The sequence below is a fragment of the Salvelinus alpinus genome, chromosome 11, assembly GCF_045679555.1.
Source record: "Salvelinus alpinus chromosome 11, SLU_Salpinus.1, whole genome shotgun sequence".
In the NCBI taxonomy this organism is placed as follows: Eukaryota; Metazoa; Chordata; class Actinopteri; order Salmoniformes; family Salmonidae; genus Salvelinus; species Salvelinus alpinus.
This window is the reverse complement of record NC_092096.1, coordinates 9,086,360-9,103,020: the sequence shown is the minus strand read 5'-3', so window position 1 is coordinate 9,103,020 and position 16,661 is coordinate 9,086,360. Positions and strand designations below refer to the sequence as shown.

Genomic DNA, 16,661 nt, shown 5'->3' with positions numbered 1-16,661 from the left:
GAGAGACAAGCACGTGTATGTCGTTAGGAAGAGCATGTGCCTTGGCTAATATTCTGTTTTGACTTTCAGGGAGAATACCCTTCATGCTCTGAAACTGAGGAGAAACACATCCAGCACAGGCTTCAATGTTCCCCTGGTTACTGAGCTGGTAAGAGGGACTTTTAGGCCTATTCTTCACAGGCTTCAATGTTCCCCTGGTTACTGAGCTGGTAAGAGGGACTTTTAGGCCTATTCTTCACAGGCTTCAATGTTCCCCTGGTTACTGAGCTGGTAAGAGGGACTTTTAGGCCTATTCTTCACAGGCTTCAATGTTCCCCTGGTTACTGAGCTGGTAAGAGGGACTTTTAGGCCTATTCTTCACAGGCTTCAATGTTCCCCTGGTTACTGAGCTGGTAAGAGGGACTTTTAGGCCTATTCTTCACAGGCTTCAATGTTCCCCTGGTTACTGAGCTGGTAAGAGGGACTTTTAGGCCTATTCTTCACAGGCTTCAATGTTCCCCTGGTTACTGAGCTGGTAAGAGGGACTTTTAGGCCTATTCTTCACAGGCTTCAATGTTCCCCTGGTTACTGAGCTGGTAAGAGGGACTTTTAGGCCTATTCTTCACAGGCTTCAATGTTCCCCTGGTTACTGAGCTGGTAAGAGGGACCTTTAGGCCTATTCTTCACAGGCTTCAATGTTCCCCTGGTTACTGAGCTGGTAAGAGGGACTTTTAGGCCTATTCTTCACAGGCTTCAATGTTCCCCTGGTTACTGAGCTGGTAAGAGGGACTTTTAGGCCTATTCTTCACAGGCTTCAATGTTCCCCTGGTTACTGAGCTGGTAAGAGTGACTTTTAGGCCTATTCTTCACAGGCTTCAATGTTCCCCTGGTTACTGAGCTGGTAAGAGGGACCTTTAGGCCTATTCTTCACAGGCTTCAATGTTCCCCTGGTTACTGAGCTGGTAAGAGGGACCTTTAGGCCTATTCTTCACAGGCTTCAATGTTCCCCTGGTTACTGAGCTGGTAAGAGGGACTTTTAGGCCTATTCTTCACAGGCTTCAATGTTCCCCTGGTTACTGAGCTGGTAAGAGGGACTTTTAGGCCTAATCTTCACAATCTAGCTCTCTCTTTCTCTCTCCTACTCACATGCTCTTATGCCATGATAGGGAATACATGGTTTTACTTAGAACATAAAGTAACTCGGTGTGTCTGTAGGACCCTGACGCCCCCATCAGACAGAGACGTCCTCTGGCTGACCTGGACAGAGAGGACGATGCCAGACTGCTGAAGTACCTGTTCACCCTCCTCCGAGCGGGCATGACTGACGAGGTGAGAAACAGGAGACCTCTCAAGTGGCACCATTTGTTCCCTGTATAGGGCACTGCTGTTGACCAGGGCTCATAGTTCTCTGGTCACAAAAGTAGTGCAGTGTATAGGTAATAAGGTGTCGTTTTGAGACTGATCTCAGTACAGCGCCACCTGGTGGATGGGAGGGTTATACTGAGCTGGTTTCTAGTCACAGTGACGTGTGGTTGTGTGTAGGCCCAGAGGCTGTGTAAGCGCTGTGGCCAGGCATGGAGAGCTGCTACTCTGGAGGGATGGAAGCTATACCACGACCCCAACATCAACGGAGGTCAGTTCTCCACCGTACACTCGCACCAACAGATGTGTAACACCAAGTGGCGTTCGTGACCTTTTGTCAGCCGGTGATTGTCATGTAAATAACTGCAGGTCTCACGGTAATTGACGTTAATGAACATAAACAGGTTTAGCATCTCCTTCCACACATATCCCACAAGACACTGATGCTGACCTTTGGAACATCTACATTTTAAAAAGTCTAATAAATCCTGACGAGTGCTGAGTACCAGCCAGTTAGCAAGTTTGGTAGACTACCAATGACCAGCGGGTTTGGTAGACTACCGACGACCAGCGGGTTTGGTAGACTACCAATGACCAGCGGGTTTGGTAGACTACCAATGACCAGCGGGTTTGGTAGACTACCAATGACCAGCGGGTTTGGTAGACTACCGACGACCAGCGGGTTTGGTAGACTACCAATGACCAGCGGGTTTGGTAGACTACCAATGACCAGCGGGTTTGGTAGACTACCAATGACCAGCGGGTTTGGTAGACTACCAATGACCAGCGGGTTTGGTAGGCTACCGACGACCAGCGGGTTTGGTAGGCTACCGACGACCAGCGGGTTTGGTAGACTACCGACGACCAGCGGGTTTGGTAGACTACCGACGACCAGCGGGTTTGGTAGACTACCGACGACCAGCGGGTTTGGTAGACTACCGACGACCAGCGGGTTTGGTAGGCTACCGACGACCAGCGGGTTTGGTAGGCTACCGACGACCAGCGGGTTTGGTAGGCTACCGACGACCAGCGGGTTTGGTAGGCTACCGACGACCAGCGGGTTTGGTAGGCTACCGACGACCAGCGGGTTTGGTAGGCTACCGACGACCAGCGGCAGCATCAGAGCTTAGAGAAGTTCAGTTACCGTGACTAAACTGTCACGTTGGTATTTGACTGCGGTCATAACTCGTGATTGGCGGTAATCCGGTCACCATAACAGCCCTAAACACACGTCCCTATGAATGGTCTGTAATGGAAGTGAGGTGTCCCCAGGCAGTGCAGAGCTGCTACCGGTGGAGGGGAACCCTCAGCGTTGTGTATGGAAGGTGTGCTGCTGGAGGATGGCTGATAACGAACACTTCAGCAGATATGAGAGAGCCATCTACGCTGTTCTGAGTGGGAACCTCAAACGGGTATGTTGGGTGTCTTATCTCCCTAAGACTCTCTCTGGAGCACCTGTATGTGTGTTAGGAGGAGGAGGATGGGGGGGTCAGGTGGAGGAGAATGGGGGGGTCAGGTGGAGGAGAATGGGGGGTCAGGTGGAGGAGAATGGGGGGGTCAGGTGGAGGAGAATGGGGGGGTCAGGTGGAGGAGAATGGGGGGGTCAGGTGGAGGAGGATGGGGGGGTCAGGTGGAGGAGAATGGGGGGGTCAGGTGGAGGAGAATGGGGGGGTCAGGTGGAGGAGAATGGGGGGGTCAGGTGGAGGAGGATGGGGGGGTCAGGTGGAGGAGGATGGGGGGGTCAGGTGGAGGAGGATGGGGGGGTCAGATGGGGGGGGTCAGGTGGAGGAGGATGGGGGGGTCAGGTGGAGGAGGATGGGGGGGTCAGGTGGAGGATGGGGGGGGTCAGATGGAGGAGGATGGGGGGGTCAGGTGGAGGAGGATGGGGGGGGTCAGGTGGAGGAGGATGGGGGGGTCAGGTGGAGGAGGATGGGGGGGTCAGGTAGAGGAGGATGGGGGGGTCAGGTAGAGGAGGATGGGGGGGTCAGGTAGAGGAGGATGGGGGGGTCAGGTAGAGGAGGATGGGGGGGTCAGGTAGAGGAGGATGGGGGGGTCAGGTGGAGGAGGATGGGGGGTCAGGTGGAGGAGGATGGGGGGGTCAGGTGGAGGAGGATGGGGGGGTCAGGTGGAGGAGGAGGATATGGGGGGTCAGGTGGCGGAGGAGGATATGGGGGGGTCAGGTGGCGGAGGAGGATATGGGGGGGTCAGGTGGCGGAGGAGGATATGGGGGGGTCAGGTGGCGGAGGAGGATATGGGGGGGTCAGGTGGCGGAGGAGGATATGGGGGGGTCAGGTGGCGGAGGAGGATATGGGGGGGTCAGGTGGAGGAGGATAGGGGGGTCAGGTGGAGGAGGATAGGGGGGTCAGGTGGAGGAGGATGGGGGGGGTCAGGTAATGGAGGATGGGGGGGGTCAGGTAATGGAGGATGGGGGGGGTCAGGTGTAGGAGGATGGGGGGGGTCAGGTGGAGGAGGATGGGGGGGGGTCAGGTGGAGGAGGATGGGGGGAGGTGGAGGAGGAGGATGGGGGGAGGTGGAGGAGGATGGGGGGCGTCAGGTGGAGGAGGATGGGGGGGGTCAGGTGGAGGAGGATGGGGGGGTCAGGTGGAGGAGGAGGGGGGGGGTCAGGTGGAGGAGGATGGGGGGGGTCAGGTGGAGGAGGATGGGGTCAGGTGGCGGAGGATGGCGGGGTCAGGTGGCGGAGGATGGGGGGGGTCAGGTGGCGGAGGATGGGGGGGGTCAGGTGGAGGAGGATGGGGGGGGTCAGGTGGAGGAGGATGGGGGGGGTCAGGTGGAGGAGGATGGGGGGGTCAGGTGGTGGAGGATGGGGGGGGTCAGGTGGTGGAGGAGGAGGTCGATGGGAGGGGTCAGGTGGTGGAAGTTGGGGGGGGGGGTCAGGTGGTGGAGGTTGGGGGGAGGGGTTAGGCAGTGGAGGAGGATGGGGGGAGGGGTCAGGCGGTGGAGGATGGGGGGGAGGGGTCAGGCGGTGGAGGATGGGGGGGGGTCAGGCGGTGGAGGAGGAGGTCGATGGGAGGGGTCAGGTGGTGGAAGTTGGGGGGGGGGGGGGGGGGGTCAGGTGGTGGAGGTTGGGGGGGGGGGCAGACTGTACGGTAGTAGAGTGGTAATAGTGATTGTCTCTCTGTCTCTCCACTCTAGCTGCTCCCAGTGTGTGAGTCGTGGGAGGACAGTGTGTGGGCGTACTTCAGGGTCCTGGTAGACTCTCTGGTGGAACAGGAGGTCCGGTCCTCAGGAATGGGCAGCGAGGAGCTGGAGGAGCTGCCACGAGAATACCTGGAGGCCAAGTAAGATCCCCAGCCTCTAGTAGAGAATACCTGGAGGCCAAGTAAGATCCCCAGCCTGTAGTAGAGAATACCTGGAGGCCAAGTAAGATCCCCAGCCTGTAGTAGAGAATACCTGGAAAGCAAGTAAGATCCCCAGCCTCTAGTAGAGAATACCTGGAGGCCAAGTAAGATCCCCAGCCTCTAGTAGGTAGCCTTACCCAGGGACAATACTCTATAGTGGGTAGCCCTGCCTACAGATGGCCAAGTAAGATCCCCACCCTCTAGTAGAGAATACCTGGAGGCCAAGTAAGATCCCCAGCCTCTAGTAGAGAATACCTGGAAAGCAAGTAAGATCCCCAGCCTCTAGTAGAGAATACCTGGAGGCCAAGTAAGATCCCCAGCCTCTAGTAGAGAATACCTGGAGGCCAAGTAAGATCCCCAGCCTCTAGTCGAGAATACCTGGAGGCCAAGTAAGATCCCCAGCCTCTAGTAGAGAATACCTGGAGGCCAAGTAAGATCCCCAGCCTCTAGTAGAGAATACCTGGAGGCCAAGTAAGATCCCCAGCCTCTAGTAGAGAATACCTGGAGGCCAAGTAAGATCCCCAGCCTCTAGTAGAGAATACCTGGAGGCCAAGTAAGATCCCCAGCCTCTAGTAGAGAATACCTGGAGGCCAAGTAAGATCCCCAGCCTCTAGTAGAGAATACCTGGATGGCCAAGTAAGATCCCCTCTAGTAGAGAATACCTAGATGGCCAAGTAAGATCCCTTCTAGTAGAGAATACCTGGAGGCCAAGTAGGATCCCCTCTAGTAGAGAATACCTGGAGGCAAAGTAAGATCCCCAGCCTCTAGTAGAGAATACCTGGAGGCCAAGTAAGATCCCCAGCCTCTAGTAGAGAATACCTGGAGGCCAAGTAAGATCCCCAGCCTCTAGTAGAGAATACCTGGAGGCCAAGTAAGATCCCCAGCCTCTAGTAGAGAATACCTGGAGGCCAAGTAAGATCCCCAGCCTCTAGTAGAGAATACCTGGAGGCCAAGTAAGATCCCCAGCCTCTAGTAGAGAATACCTGGAGGCCAAGTAAGATCCCCAGCCTCTAGTAGAGAATACCTGGAGGCCAAGTAAGATCCCCAGCCTCTAGTAGAGAATACCTGGAGGCCAAGTAAGATCCCCAGCCTCTAGTAGAGAATACCTGGAGGCCAAGTAAGATCCCCAGCCTCTAGTAGAGAATACCTGGAGGCCAAGTAAGATCCCCAGCCTCTAGTAGAGAATACCTGGAGGCCAAGTAAGATCCCCAGCCTCTAGTAGAGAATACCTGGAGGCCAAGTAAGATCCCCAGCCTCTAGTAGAGAATACCTGGAGGCCAAGTAAGATCCCCAGCCTCTAGTGGAGGGCTGAGGATCAGGAACCTAACCTTATATTTCTACATGTAAATTGTACTGTCTCCCTTTTCTCTCCAGCTGGACACTAGAGAAGGTGTTTGAGGAGCTGCTGGCAACAGAGTCAAAGGTCAGCATCTGTTTGTCTGCTCTGTCAAACTATCTGTGTGTGTCTACATCATACCAGTCTACTAGCTATCTACATCACACCAGTCTACTAGCTATCTACATCACACCAGTCTACTAGCTGTCTACATCACACCAGTCTACTGGCTGTCTACATCACACCAGTCTACTAGCTATCTACATCGCACCAGTCTACTAGCTATCTACATCACACCAGTCTACTAGCTATCTACATCACACCAGTCTACTAGCTGTCTACATCACACCAGTCTACTGGCTGTCTACATCACACCAGTCTACTAGCTATCTACATCGCACCAGTCTACTAGCTATCTACATCGCACCAGTCTACTAGCTGTCTACATCGCACCAGTCTACTAGCTGTCTACATCACACCAGTCTACTAGCTATCTACATCACACCAGTCTACTAGCTATCTACATCACACCAGTCTACTAGCTATCTACATCACACCAGTCTACTGGCTATCTACATCACACCAGTCTACTGGCTATCTACATCACACCAGTCTACTAGCTGTCTACATCACACCAGTCTACTAGCTATCTACATCACACCAGTCTACTAGCTGTCTACATCGCACCAGTCTATTAGCTATCTACATCGCACCAGTCTACTAGCTATCTACATCGCACCAGTCTACTAGCTAGCTACATCACACCAGTCTACTAGCTAGCTACATCACAGCTGTCTACATCACACCAGTCTACTAGCTGTCTACATCACACCAGTCTACTAGCTGTCTACATCACACCAGTCTACTGGCTATCTACATCACACCAGTCTACTAGCTGTCTACATCACACCAGTCTACTAGCTGTCTACATCACACCAGTCTACTGGCTATCTACATCACACCGGTCTACTAGCTGTCTACATCACACCGGTCTACTAGCTATCTACATCACACCGGTCTACTAGCTATCTACATCACACCGGTCTACTAGCTGTCTACATCACACCGGTCTACTGGCTGTCTACATCACACCGGTCTACTGGCTATCTACATCACACCGGTCTACTGGCTATCTACATCACACCGGTCTACTGGCTATCTACATCACACCGGTCTACTGGCTATCTACATCACACCGGTCTACTGGCTATCTACATCACACCGGTCTACTGGCTATCTACATCACACCGGTCTACTGGCTATCTACATCACACCGGTCTACTGGCTGTCTACATCACACCGGTCTACTGGCTGTCTACATCACACCGGTCTACTAGCTGTCTACATCACACCGGTCTACTAGCTGTCTACATCACACCGGTCTACTAGCTGTCTACATCACACCGGTCTACTAGCTGTCTACATCACACCGGTCTACTAGCTATCTACATCACACCGGTCTACTAGCTATCTACATCACACCGGTCTACTAGCTATCTACATCACACCGGTCTACTAGCTATCTACGTCACACCGGTCTACTAGCTATCTACGTCACACCGGTCTACTGGCTATCTACATCACACCGGTCTACTGGCTATCTACATCACACCGGTCTACTGGCTATCTACATCACACCGGTCTACTGGCTATCTACATCACACCGGTCTACTGGCTATCTACATCACACCGGTCTACTGGCTATCTACATCACACCGGTCTACTGGCTGTCTACATCACACCGGTCTACTGGCTGTCTACATCACACCGGTCTACTGGCTGTCTACATCACACCGGTCTACTGGCTGTCTACATCACACCGGTCTACTGGCTGTCTACATCACACCGGTCTACTGGCTGTCTACATCACACCGGTCTACTGGCTGTCTACATCACACCGGTCTACTGGCTGTCTACATCACACCGGTCTACTGGCTGTCTACATCACACCGGTCTCCTGGCTATCTACATCACACCGGTCTCCTGGCTATCTACATCACACCGGTCTCCTGGCTATCTACATCACACCGGTCTCCTGGCTATCTACATCACACCGGTCTCCTGGCTGTCTACATCACACCGGTCTCCTGGCTGTCTACATCACACCGGTCTCCTGGCTGTCTACATCACACCGGTCTCCTGGCTGTCTACATCACACCGGTCTCCTGGCTGTCTACATCACACCGGTCTCCTGGCTGTCTACATCACACCGGTCTCCTGGCTGTCTACATCACACCGGTCTCCTGGCTGTCTACATCACACCGGTCTCCTGGCTGTCTACATCACACCGGTCTCCTGGCTGTCTACATCACACCGGTCTCCTGGCTGTCTACATCACACCGGTCTCCTGGCTGTCTACATCACACCGGTCTCCTGGCTGTCTACATCACACCGGTCTCCTGGCTGTCTACATCACACCGGTCTCCTGGCTGTCTACATCACACCGGTCTCCTGGCTGTCTACATCACACCGGTCTCCTGGCTGTCTACATCACACCAGTCTCCTGGCTGTCTACATCACACCAGTCTCCTGGCTGTCTACATCACACCAGTCTCCTGGCTGTCTACATCACACCAGTCTCCTGGCTGTCTACATCACACCAGTCTCCTGGCTGTCTACATCACACCAGTCTCCTGGCTGTCTACATCACACCAGTCTCCTGGCTGTCTACATCACACCAGTCTCCTGGCTGTCTACATCACACCGGTCTCCTGGCTGTCTACATCACACCGGTCTCCTGGCTGTCTACATCACACCGGTCTCCTGGCTGTCTACATCACACCGGTCTCCTGGCTGTCTACATCACACCGGTCTACTGGCTGTCTACATCACACCGGTCTTAGGGAGTCCCATAGTCCCGTGGAAGACGCTGAATTTCTCCTTCCCTCTTCTCCACAGAAAGTCCTGGAAGAGACTAAAGAACACTACCACATCATCCAGAAGTTAGTTATCCTGGGAGACCTGGACGGTGAGTCTGTTATTAACCTGTAACTAGCTGTCTAGTGTTTCCTGGGAGACCTGGACGGTGAGTCTGTTATTAACCTGTAACTAGCTGTCTAGTGTTTCCTGGGAGACCTGGACGGTGAGTCTGTTATTAACCTGTAACTAGCTGTCTAGTGTTTCCTGGGAGACCTGGACGGTGAGTCTGTTATTAACCTGTAACTAGCTGTCTAGTGTTTCCTGGGAGACCTGGACGGTGAGTCTGTTATTAACCTGTAACTAGCTGTCTAGTGTTTCCTGGGAGACCTGGACGGTGAGTCTGTTATTAACCTGTAACTAGCTGTCTAGTGTTTCCTGGGAGACCTGGACGGTGAGTCTGTTATTAACCTGTAACTAGCTGTCTAGTGTTTCCTGGGAGACCTGGACGGTGAGTCTGTTATTAACCTGTAACTAGCTGTCTAGTGTTTCCTGGGAGACCTGGACGGTGAGTCTGTTATTAACCTGTAACTAGCTGTCTAGTGTTTCCTGGGAGACCTGGACGGTGAGTCTGTTATTAACCTGTAACTAGCTGTCTAGTGTTTCCTGGGAGACCTGGACGGTGAGTCTGTTATTAACCTGTAACTAGCTGTCTAGTGTTTCCTGGGAGACCTGGACGGTGAGTCTGTTATTAACCTGTAACTAGCTGTCTAGTGTTTCCTGGGAGACCTGGACGGTGAGTCTGTTATTAACCTGTAACTAGCTGTCTAGTGTTTCCTGGGAGACCTGGACGGTGAGTCTGTTATTAACCTGTAACTAGCTGTCTAGTGTTTCCTGGGAGACCTGGACGGTGAGTCTGTTATTAACCTGTAACTAGCTGTCTAGTGTTTCCTGGGAGACCTGGACGGTGAGTCTGTTATTAACCTGTAACTAGCTGTCTAGTGTTTCCTGGGAGACCTGGACGGTGAGTCTGTTATTAACCTGTAACTAGCTGTCTAGTGTTTCCTGGGAGACCTGGACGGTGAGTCTGTTATTAACCTGTAACTAGCTGTCTAGTGTTTCCTGGGAGACCTGGACGGTGAGTCTGTTATTAACCTGTAACTAGCTGTCTAGTGTTTCCTGGGAGACCTGGACGGTGAGTCTGTTATTAACCTGTAACTAGCTGTCTAGTGTTTCCTGGGAGACCTGGACGGTGAGTCTGTTATTAACCTGTAACTAGCTGTCTAGTGTTTCCTGGGAGACCTGGACGGTGAGTCTGTTATTAACCTGTAACTAGCTGTCTAGTGTTTCCTGGGAGACCTGGACGGTGAGTCTGTTATTAACCTGTAACTAGCTGTCTAGTGTTTCCTGGGAGACCTGGACGGTGAGTCTGTTATTAACCTGTAACTAGCTGTCTAGTGTTTCCTGGGAGACCTGGACGGTGAGTCTGTTATTAACCTGTAACTAGCTGTCTAGTGTTTCCTGGGAGACCTGGACGGTGAGTCTGTTATTAACCTGTAACTAGCTGTCTAGTGTTTCCTGGGAGACCTGGACGGTGAGTCTGTTATTAACCTGTAACTAGCTGTCTAGTGTTTCCTGGGTGACCTGGACGGTGAGTCTGTTATTAACCTGTAACTAGCTGTCTAGTGTTTCCTGGGTGACCTGGACGGTGAGTCTGTTATTAACCTGTAACTAGCTGTCTAGTGTTTCCTGGACGGTGAGTCTGTTATTAACCTGTAACTAGCTGTCTAGTGTTTCCTGGGTGACCTGGACGGTGAGTCTGTTATTAACCTGTAACTAGCTGTCTAGTGTTTCCTGGACGGTGAGTCTGTTATTAACCTGTAACTAGCTGTCGTACAGTCAGACAAAAGTCACAAGGTAGTCAGTCACTATCCAGTGTGACTTTGTGGTTCTGGTCACCAGGTATATGAGGTAGTCAGTCACTATCCAGTGTGACTTTGTGGTTCTGGTCACCAGGTATATGAGGTAGTCAGTCACTATCCAGTGTGACTTTGTGGTTCTGGTCACCAGGTATATGAGGTAGTCAGTCACTATCCAGTGTGACTTTGTGGTTCTGGTCACCAGGTATATGAGGTAGTCAGTCACTATCCAGTGTGACTTTGTGGTTCTGGTCACCAGGTATATGAGGTAGTCAGTCACTATCCAGTGTGACTTGGTGGTTCTGGTTAATGCAGGTATATGAGGTAGTTAGTCACTATCCAGTGTGACTGTGTGGTTCTGGTCACCAGGTATATGAGGTAGTCAGTCACTATCCAGTGTGACTGTGTGGTTCTGGTCACCAGGTATATGAGGTAGTCAGTCACTATCCAGTGTGACTGTGTGGTTCTGGTTAATGCAGGTGTGTTACTGCTGTATGACAGTGTCAGAGTATTAAACAGTGTTGTGTGTCAGGTGTGTTACTGCTGTATGACAGTGTCAGAGTATTAAACGGTGTGTTGTGTGTGTCAGGTGTGTTACTGCTGTATGACAGTGTCAGAGTATTAAACAGTGTGTTGTGTGTGTCAGGTGTGTTACTGCTGTATGACAGTGGCAGAGTATTAAACAGTGTTGTGTGTCAGGTGTGTTACTGCTGTATGACAGTGTCAGAGTATTAAACGGTGTGTTGTGTGTGTCAGGTGTGTTACTGCTGTATGACAGTGTCAGAGTATTAAACAGTGTGTTGTGTGTGTCAGGTGTGTTACTGCTGTATGACAGTGGCAGAGTATTAAACAGTGTTGTGTGTCAGGTGTGTTACTGCTGTATGACAGTGTCAGAGTATTAAACGGTGTGTTGTGTGTGTCAGGTGTGTTACTGCTGTATGACAGTGTCAGAGTATTAAACAGTGTGTTGTGTGTGTCAGGTCTGTTGGAGGAGTTCAGTAACTGGTTGACCAGGAGTCCTGCTCTGCCCGCTCACCTGCTGCGCTTCATGACACACCTGGTGTTGTTCTACCGCAGCCTGGGCATGCAGCTCAAGGTACATTAGTACACACACACACACACACACACACACACACACACACCTGTTGTTCTACCGCAGCCTGGGCATGCAACTCAAGGTACAGTAGTACACACACACACACACACACACACACACACACCTGTTGTTCTACCGCAGCCTGGGCATGCAACTCAAGGTACAGTAGTACACACACACACACACACACACACACACACACACACACACACACCTGTTGTTCTACCGCAGCCTGGGCATGCAGCTCAAGGTACATTAGTACACACAGAGAGAGAGAAACACACTTCTGTTGTCTTTCACCCATATAAACATCAACCATTCCTCACACAATCCACATATCCCTCCACTCATGTCCCCCCCTCTAATCCCTCCACTCATGTCCCCCCCTCTAATCCGGCCACTCATGTGTTTCCCCCCCCCCCACCCAATCAGGAGGAGGTATCAGTGGATGTCCTGAAGGCCTACATCTCTCTGTTGGTGAGGGAGAAGCACGTTGATCTGATAGCCTTCTATGTCAGTCACCTGCCGCCAGAGCTGGCCACCGCCCAGTACGCTCTCTTCCTGGAGGAGGTCACCGAGGCGGAGCAGAGACAACGCTGTCTGGAGCTGGCCAGGGAGGCAGGTCAGTGTCTCACACAGAGGCTGCTGGGATGGGGGGGTTCTTTAGTCTAAAGCAGGGGTGTCAAACTAATTTTCCCCGCCGGGCCACATTTGGTCTTCACTGAGGTCCGCACTTAAAATGTGTTTGATTTCCTCGCCATTTGAAATTTCCTAAAAATAATTCCAAAAGTGATGGATAGAGGACTATTCTCCCTGTTGGGCTAACTTTTGGTTCGAAGACTTATCAAGCTGGTCAGAGTGAAGAGACTATAAATGTAGGTTCATTATCATTTCTACTTTTTTTACATTTTATTTTATTTGGTGTTAGTCATTTCAATGTCCATTTAAGATCGTCTATATCCACCCCCAAAAAACAAAACCATAAAAAAACTAAACCACATGATAAATACTCCAAGCTCCAGCGAGGATTGAATGGGCCGGTGGGCCAGATGTTTGACATCCTCTTGGTGTGAAGCTACAGAGTCACATGGTCTGACATACCTCTGAGATTCTACAGCCGCCAATTCAATGAGGTTGGTAAATATATTAAAACAGGCCATGGAGACGTTCTCTTTTCTGCAGCTGTGGACTGTAGGAAGGACTGTACCAAGGTCTGTTAAAGCTGCAATATGTCACTTTTTGGGGGTGACCCGACCAAATTCACACAGGAGTTATAGATCGGTTATTCTCAGTGAAAGTGAGCCTAAGAAGCGGTAGATCTGTTCTATGCGCACTATTTCTATGCTTCCCATTCTTAAGTTTTGTTTTTTTCGTCTTTAGGTGTTGTGCACCAGTTTCAAACAGCTGAAAACACAATATTTTTTGGGTTATTGATCATATATTCCAGTGGTTTATATGGTACAATGATTCTCTACAGTATACTTGCTTATTTTGTCATAGTTCACCTAATTTCAGTTTATTTGAATTTTAGTAACCAGGAAATGGTGGAGCATATTGCACATTTAAAGGTACAGGTTTCTAACTGTCCTGTTGTGTTGTGTTGTGGTCTGGACGTGGCAGCAGTCTATTAAAGGTACAGGTGTTGTGGTCAGGTCTGGACGTGGCAGCAGTCTATTAAAGGTACAGGTGTTGTGTTGTGGTCAGGTCTGGATGTGGCAGCAGTCTATTAAAGGTACAGGTGTTGTGTTGTGGTCTGGACGTGGCAGCAGTCTATTAAAGGTACAGGTGTTGTGTTGTGGTCTGGACGTGGCAGCAGTCTATTAAAGGTACAGGTGTTGTGTTGTGGTCAGGTCTGGATGTGGCAGCAGTCTATTAAAGGTACAGGTGTTGTGTTGTGGTCTGGACGTGGCAGCAGCCTATTAAAGGTACAGGTGTTGTGTTGTGGTCTGGACGTGGCAGCAGTCTATTTAAGGTACAGGTGTTGTGTTGTGGTCAGGTCTGGACGTGGCAGCAGTCTATTAAAGGTACAGGTGTTGTGTTGTGGTCTGGACGTGGCAGCAGTGTATTAAAGGTACAGGTGTTGTGTTGTGGTCTGGACGTGGCAGCAGTCTATTTAAGGTACAGGTGTTGTGTTGTGGTCAGGTCTGGACGTGGCAGCAGTCTATTAAAGGTACAGGTGTTGTGTTGTGGTCTGCACGTGGCAGCAGTGTATTAAAGGTACAGGTGTTGTGTTGTGGTCTGGACGTGGCAGCAGTCTATTAAAGGTACAGGTGTTGTGTTGTGGTCAGGTCTGGACGTGGCAGCAGTCTATTAAAGGTACAGGTGTTGTGTTGTGGTCTGGACGTGGCAGCAGTCTATTAAAGGTACAGGTGTTGTGTTGTGGTCAGGTCTGGACGTGGCAGCAGTCTATTAAAGGTACAGGTGTTGTGTTGTGGTCTGGACGTGGCAGCAGTCTATTAAAGGTACAGGTGTTGTGTTGTGGTCAGGTCTGGACGTGGCAGCAGTCTATTAAAGGTACAGGTGTTGTGTTGTGGTCAGGTCTGGACGTGGCAGCGGTCACTAAGATGGTGGTGGAGAACATCAGAGAGAGAGACACTGAGGAGTTCGCTCATCATGACCTCACCCCTGCACTGGACACCGGCACCTCAGAGGTATGAAACACACACACACACACACACACACTGGACACCGTCACCTCAGCGGTATGAAACACACACACTGCACACCGTCACCTCAGCGGTATGAAACACACACACTGGACACCGTCACCTCAGCGGTATGAAACACACACACACACACACACACACACACACACACACACTGGCACCTCAGCGGTATGAAACACACACACACTGGACACCGTCACCTCAGCGGTATGAAACACACACACTGGACACCGTCACCTCAGCGGTATGAAACACACACACTGGACACCGTCACCTCAGCGGTATGAAACACACACACTGGACACCGTCACCTCAGAGGTATGAAACACACACACTGGACACCGTCACCTCAGCGGTATGAAACACACACACACACACACACACACACACACACACACACACACTGGCACCTCAGCGGTATGAAACACACACACACTGGACACTGTCACCTCAGAGGTATGAAACACACACACTGGACACCGTCACCTCAGCGGTATGAAACACACACACACACACTGGACACCGGCACCTCAGAGGTATGAAACACACACACACACACACACACACTGGACACCGTCACCTCAGCAGTACGAAGGAGAAACACACACCATGTGGTCATGTTAACCCTGTATTCCCCCCCCAGGAGGACCAGAGGAAGATCGATGTGATTGATTGGCTGGTGTTTGACCCCGCCCAGAGAGCCGAGGCCCTGAAACAGAGCAACGCCATCATGAGGAAGTTCCTGGGTACGTTACACACAAGGTTCTGAAACTGATCACTGCTTCCTGTGTTGAGAGAGTTGTTCTCCCATAGTACCAACACATCCCCACACATTAACATTGTATTGACTATCCTGCTTTTCCAACCACGCTGTTGATCCAGTGTTCTCTCTCTGTCATCTCCTCCAGCCTGTAAGAAACACCATGCAGCGAAGGTGGTGTTCGGTAAGGTCCCAGAGGACTCCATGAGGGAGATATACCGCCAGTGGGAGGAGCTAGGCCTGGACACGCCCCTTCCCGCGGAGGATGAGAACGCCATCAGGGAACACCTGTGCGTCCGCGCTTACCTGGTGAGGGGACAAGCTCTCGCAGCACTGTGATTGATTGGCTCGACTGGTTATTGAGTGTTTTTAGAGAGGTCTCCTGTAGTTGTGTAAGTGGTGTGTCTCTCTCTCTCTCCCCCCCCCCCAGGAAGCTCATGAGGCGTTTAATGAGTGGTTCCATCACATGAACTCCCCCCCTCAGAAGCCCAGCCTGCCGGCCCAGGCCAAGTTCACTGCGAAGGTGGCCTACGAGATGAAGGAGAACGAGTACCAGGTACCCAGTACACCCTATATAGTGCACCATAGGGTTACCCGACTCACCCTATTCCCTATATAGTGCACCGTAGATACACCCTATTCCCTATATAGTGCACCGTAGATACACCCTATTCCCTATATAGTGCACCGTAGATACACCCTATTCCCTATATAGTGCACCGTAGATACACCCTATTCCCTATATAGTGCACCGTAGATACACCCTATTCCCTATATAGTGCACCATAGATACACCCTATTCCCTATATAGTGCACCATAGGGTTATGGTTAAAACTGGTACACTCTCTAGGAGGCCCAGGTCAAAATGAGGTTACTATGTAGGGGATAGGGTACCAGGTACACTCTGTTCCTAGATCAGTCTCTGTGTTATGGGTCAACTGGTGAGGAGTTTAATTTGTTTAGTGTAGCTGTTCCTGGATCAGTCTCTGTGTTATGGTAGAACTGATGAGAAGTTTATTTTGTTTAGTGTAGCTGTTCCTGGATCAGATGAAGAACGCTAATGCCAACAATGCTATTATTTAGCGTAATTGACAACAAAAAAATGTAAAAAAGGTGTGTAAAGTGTGACCTCCCCTGTAGCTGGAACATGACAGCTGGACCGGCCGTCTGGAGGCTCTGACTGAAGACGTGAAGGAGAGAATCTACAACGTCCTGCTGTTTGTGGACGGGGGCTGGATGGTCGACGTCAGAGAGGTCTGTCTGACTATTAATGGTAGTAATTGCCAGTTGGTGGTATGAGGAGGGCTCAGCGCTAGGTTAGCAGCCT

General features: G+C 51.2%; 1 protein-coding gene across 1 annotated transcript in view; it reads left to right on the top strand.

Moving 5' to 3' along the window:
- nup107 (nucleoporin 107) overlaps window positions 1–16,661 on the top strand; it is a 33,778-nt gene that overhangs the window by 14,765 nt on the left and 2,352 nt on the right. The window contains exons 11-24 of the mRNA XM_071331688.1: window positions 70–148; window positions 1,195–1,308; window positions 1,522–1,612; window positions 2,614–2,753; window positions 4,495–4,640; window positions 6,075–6,123; window positions 8,935–9,004; window positions 11,792–11,907; window positions 12,340–12,529; window positions 14,446–14,558; window positions 15,217–15,319; window positions 15,482–15,642; window positions 15,764–15,889; window positions 16,475–16,588. Coding sequence (XP_071187789.1) covers window positions 70–148; window positions 1,195–1,308; window positions 1,522–1,612; window positions 2,614–2,753; window positions 4,495–4,640; window positions 6,075–6,123; window positions 8,935–9,004; window positions 11,792–11,907; window positions 12,340–12,529; window positions 14,446–14,558; window positions 15,217–15,319; window positions 15,482–15,642; window positions 15,764–15,889; window positions 16,475–16,588 — 1,612 coding nt within the window. The remainder of the gene's footprint in view (window positions 1–69; window positions 149–1,194; window positions 1,309–1,521; window positions 1,613–2,613; window positions 2,754–4,494; window positions 4,641–6,074; window positions 6,124–8,934; window positions 9,005–11,791; window positions 11,908–12,339; window positions 12,530–14,445; window positions 14,559–15,216; window positions 15,320–15,481; window positions 15,643–15,763; window positions 15,890–16,474; window positions 16,589–16,661) is intronic.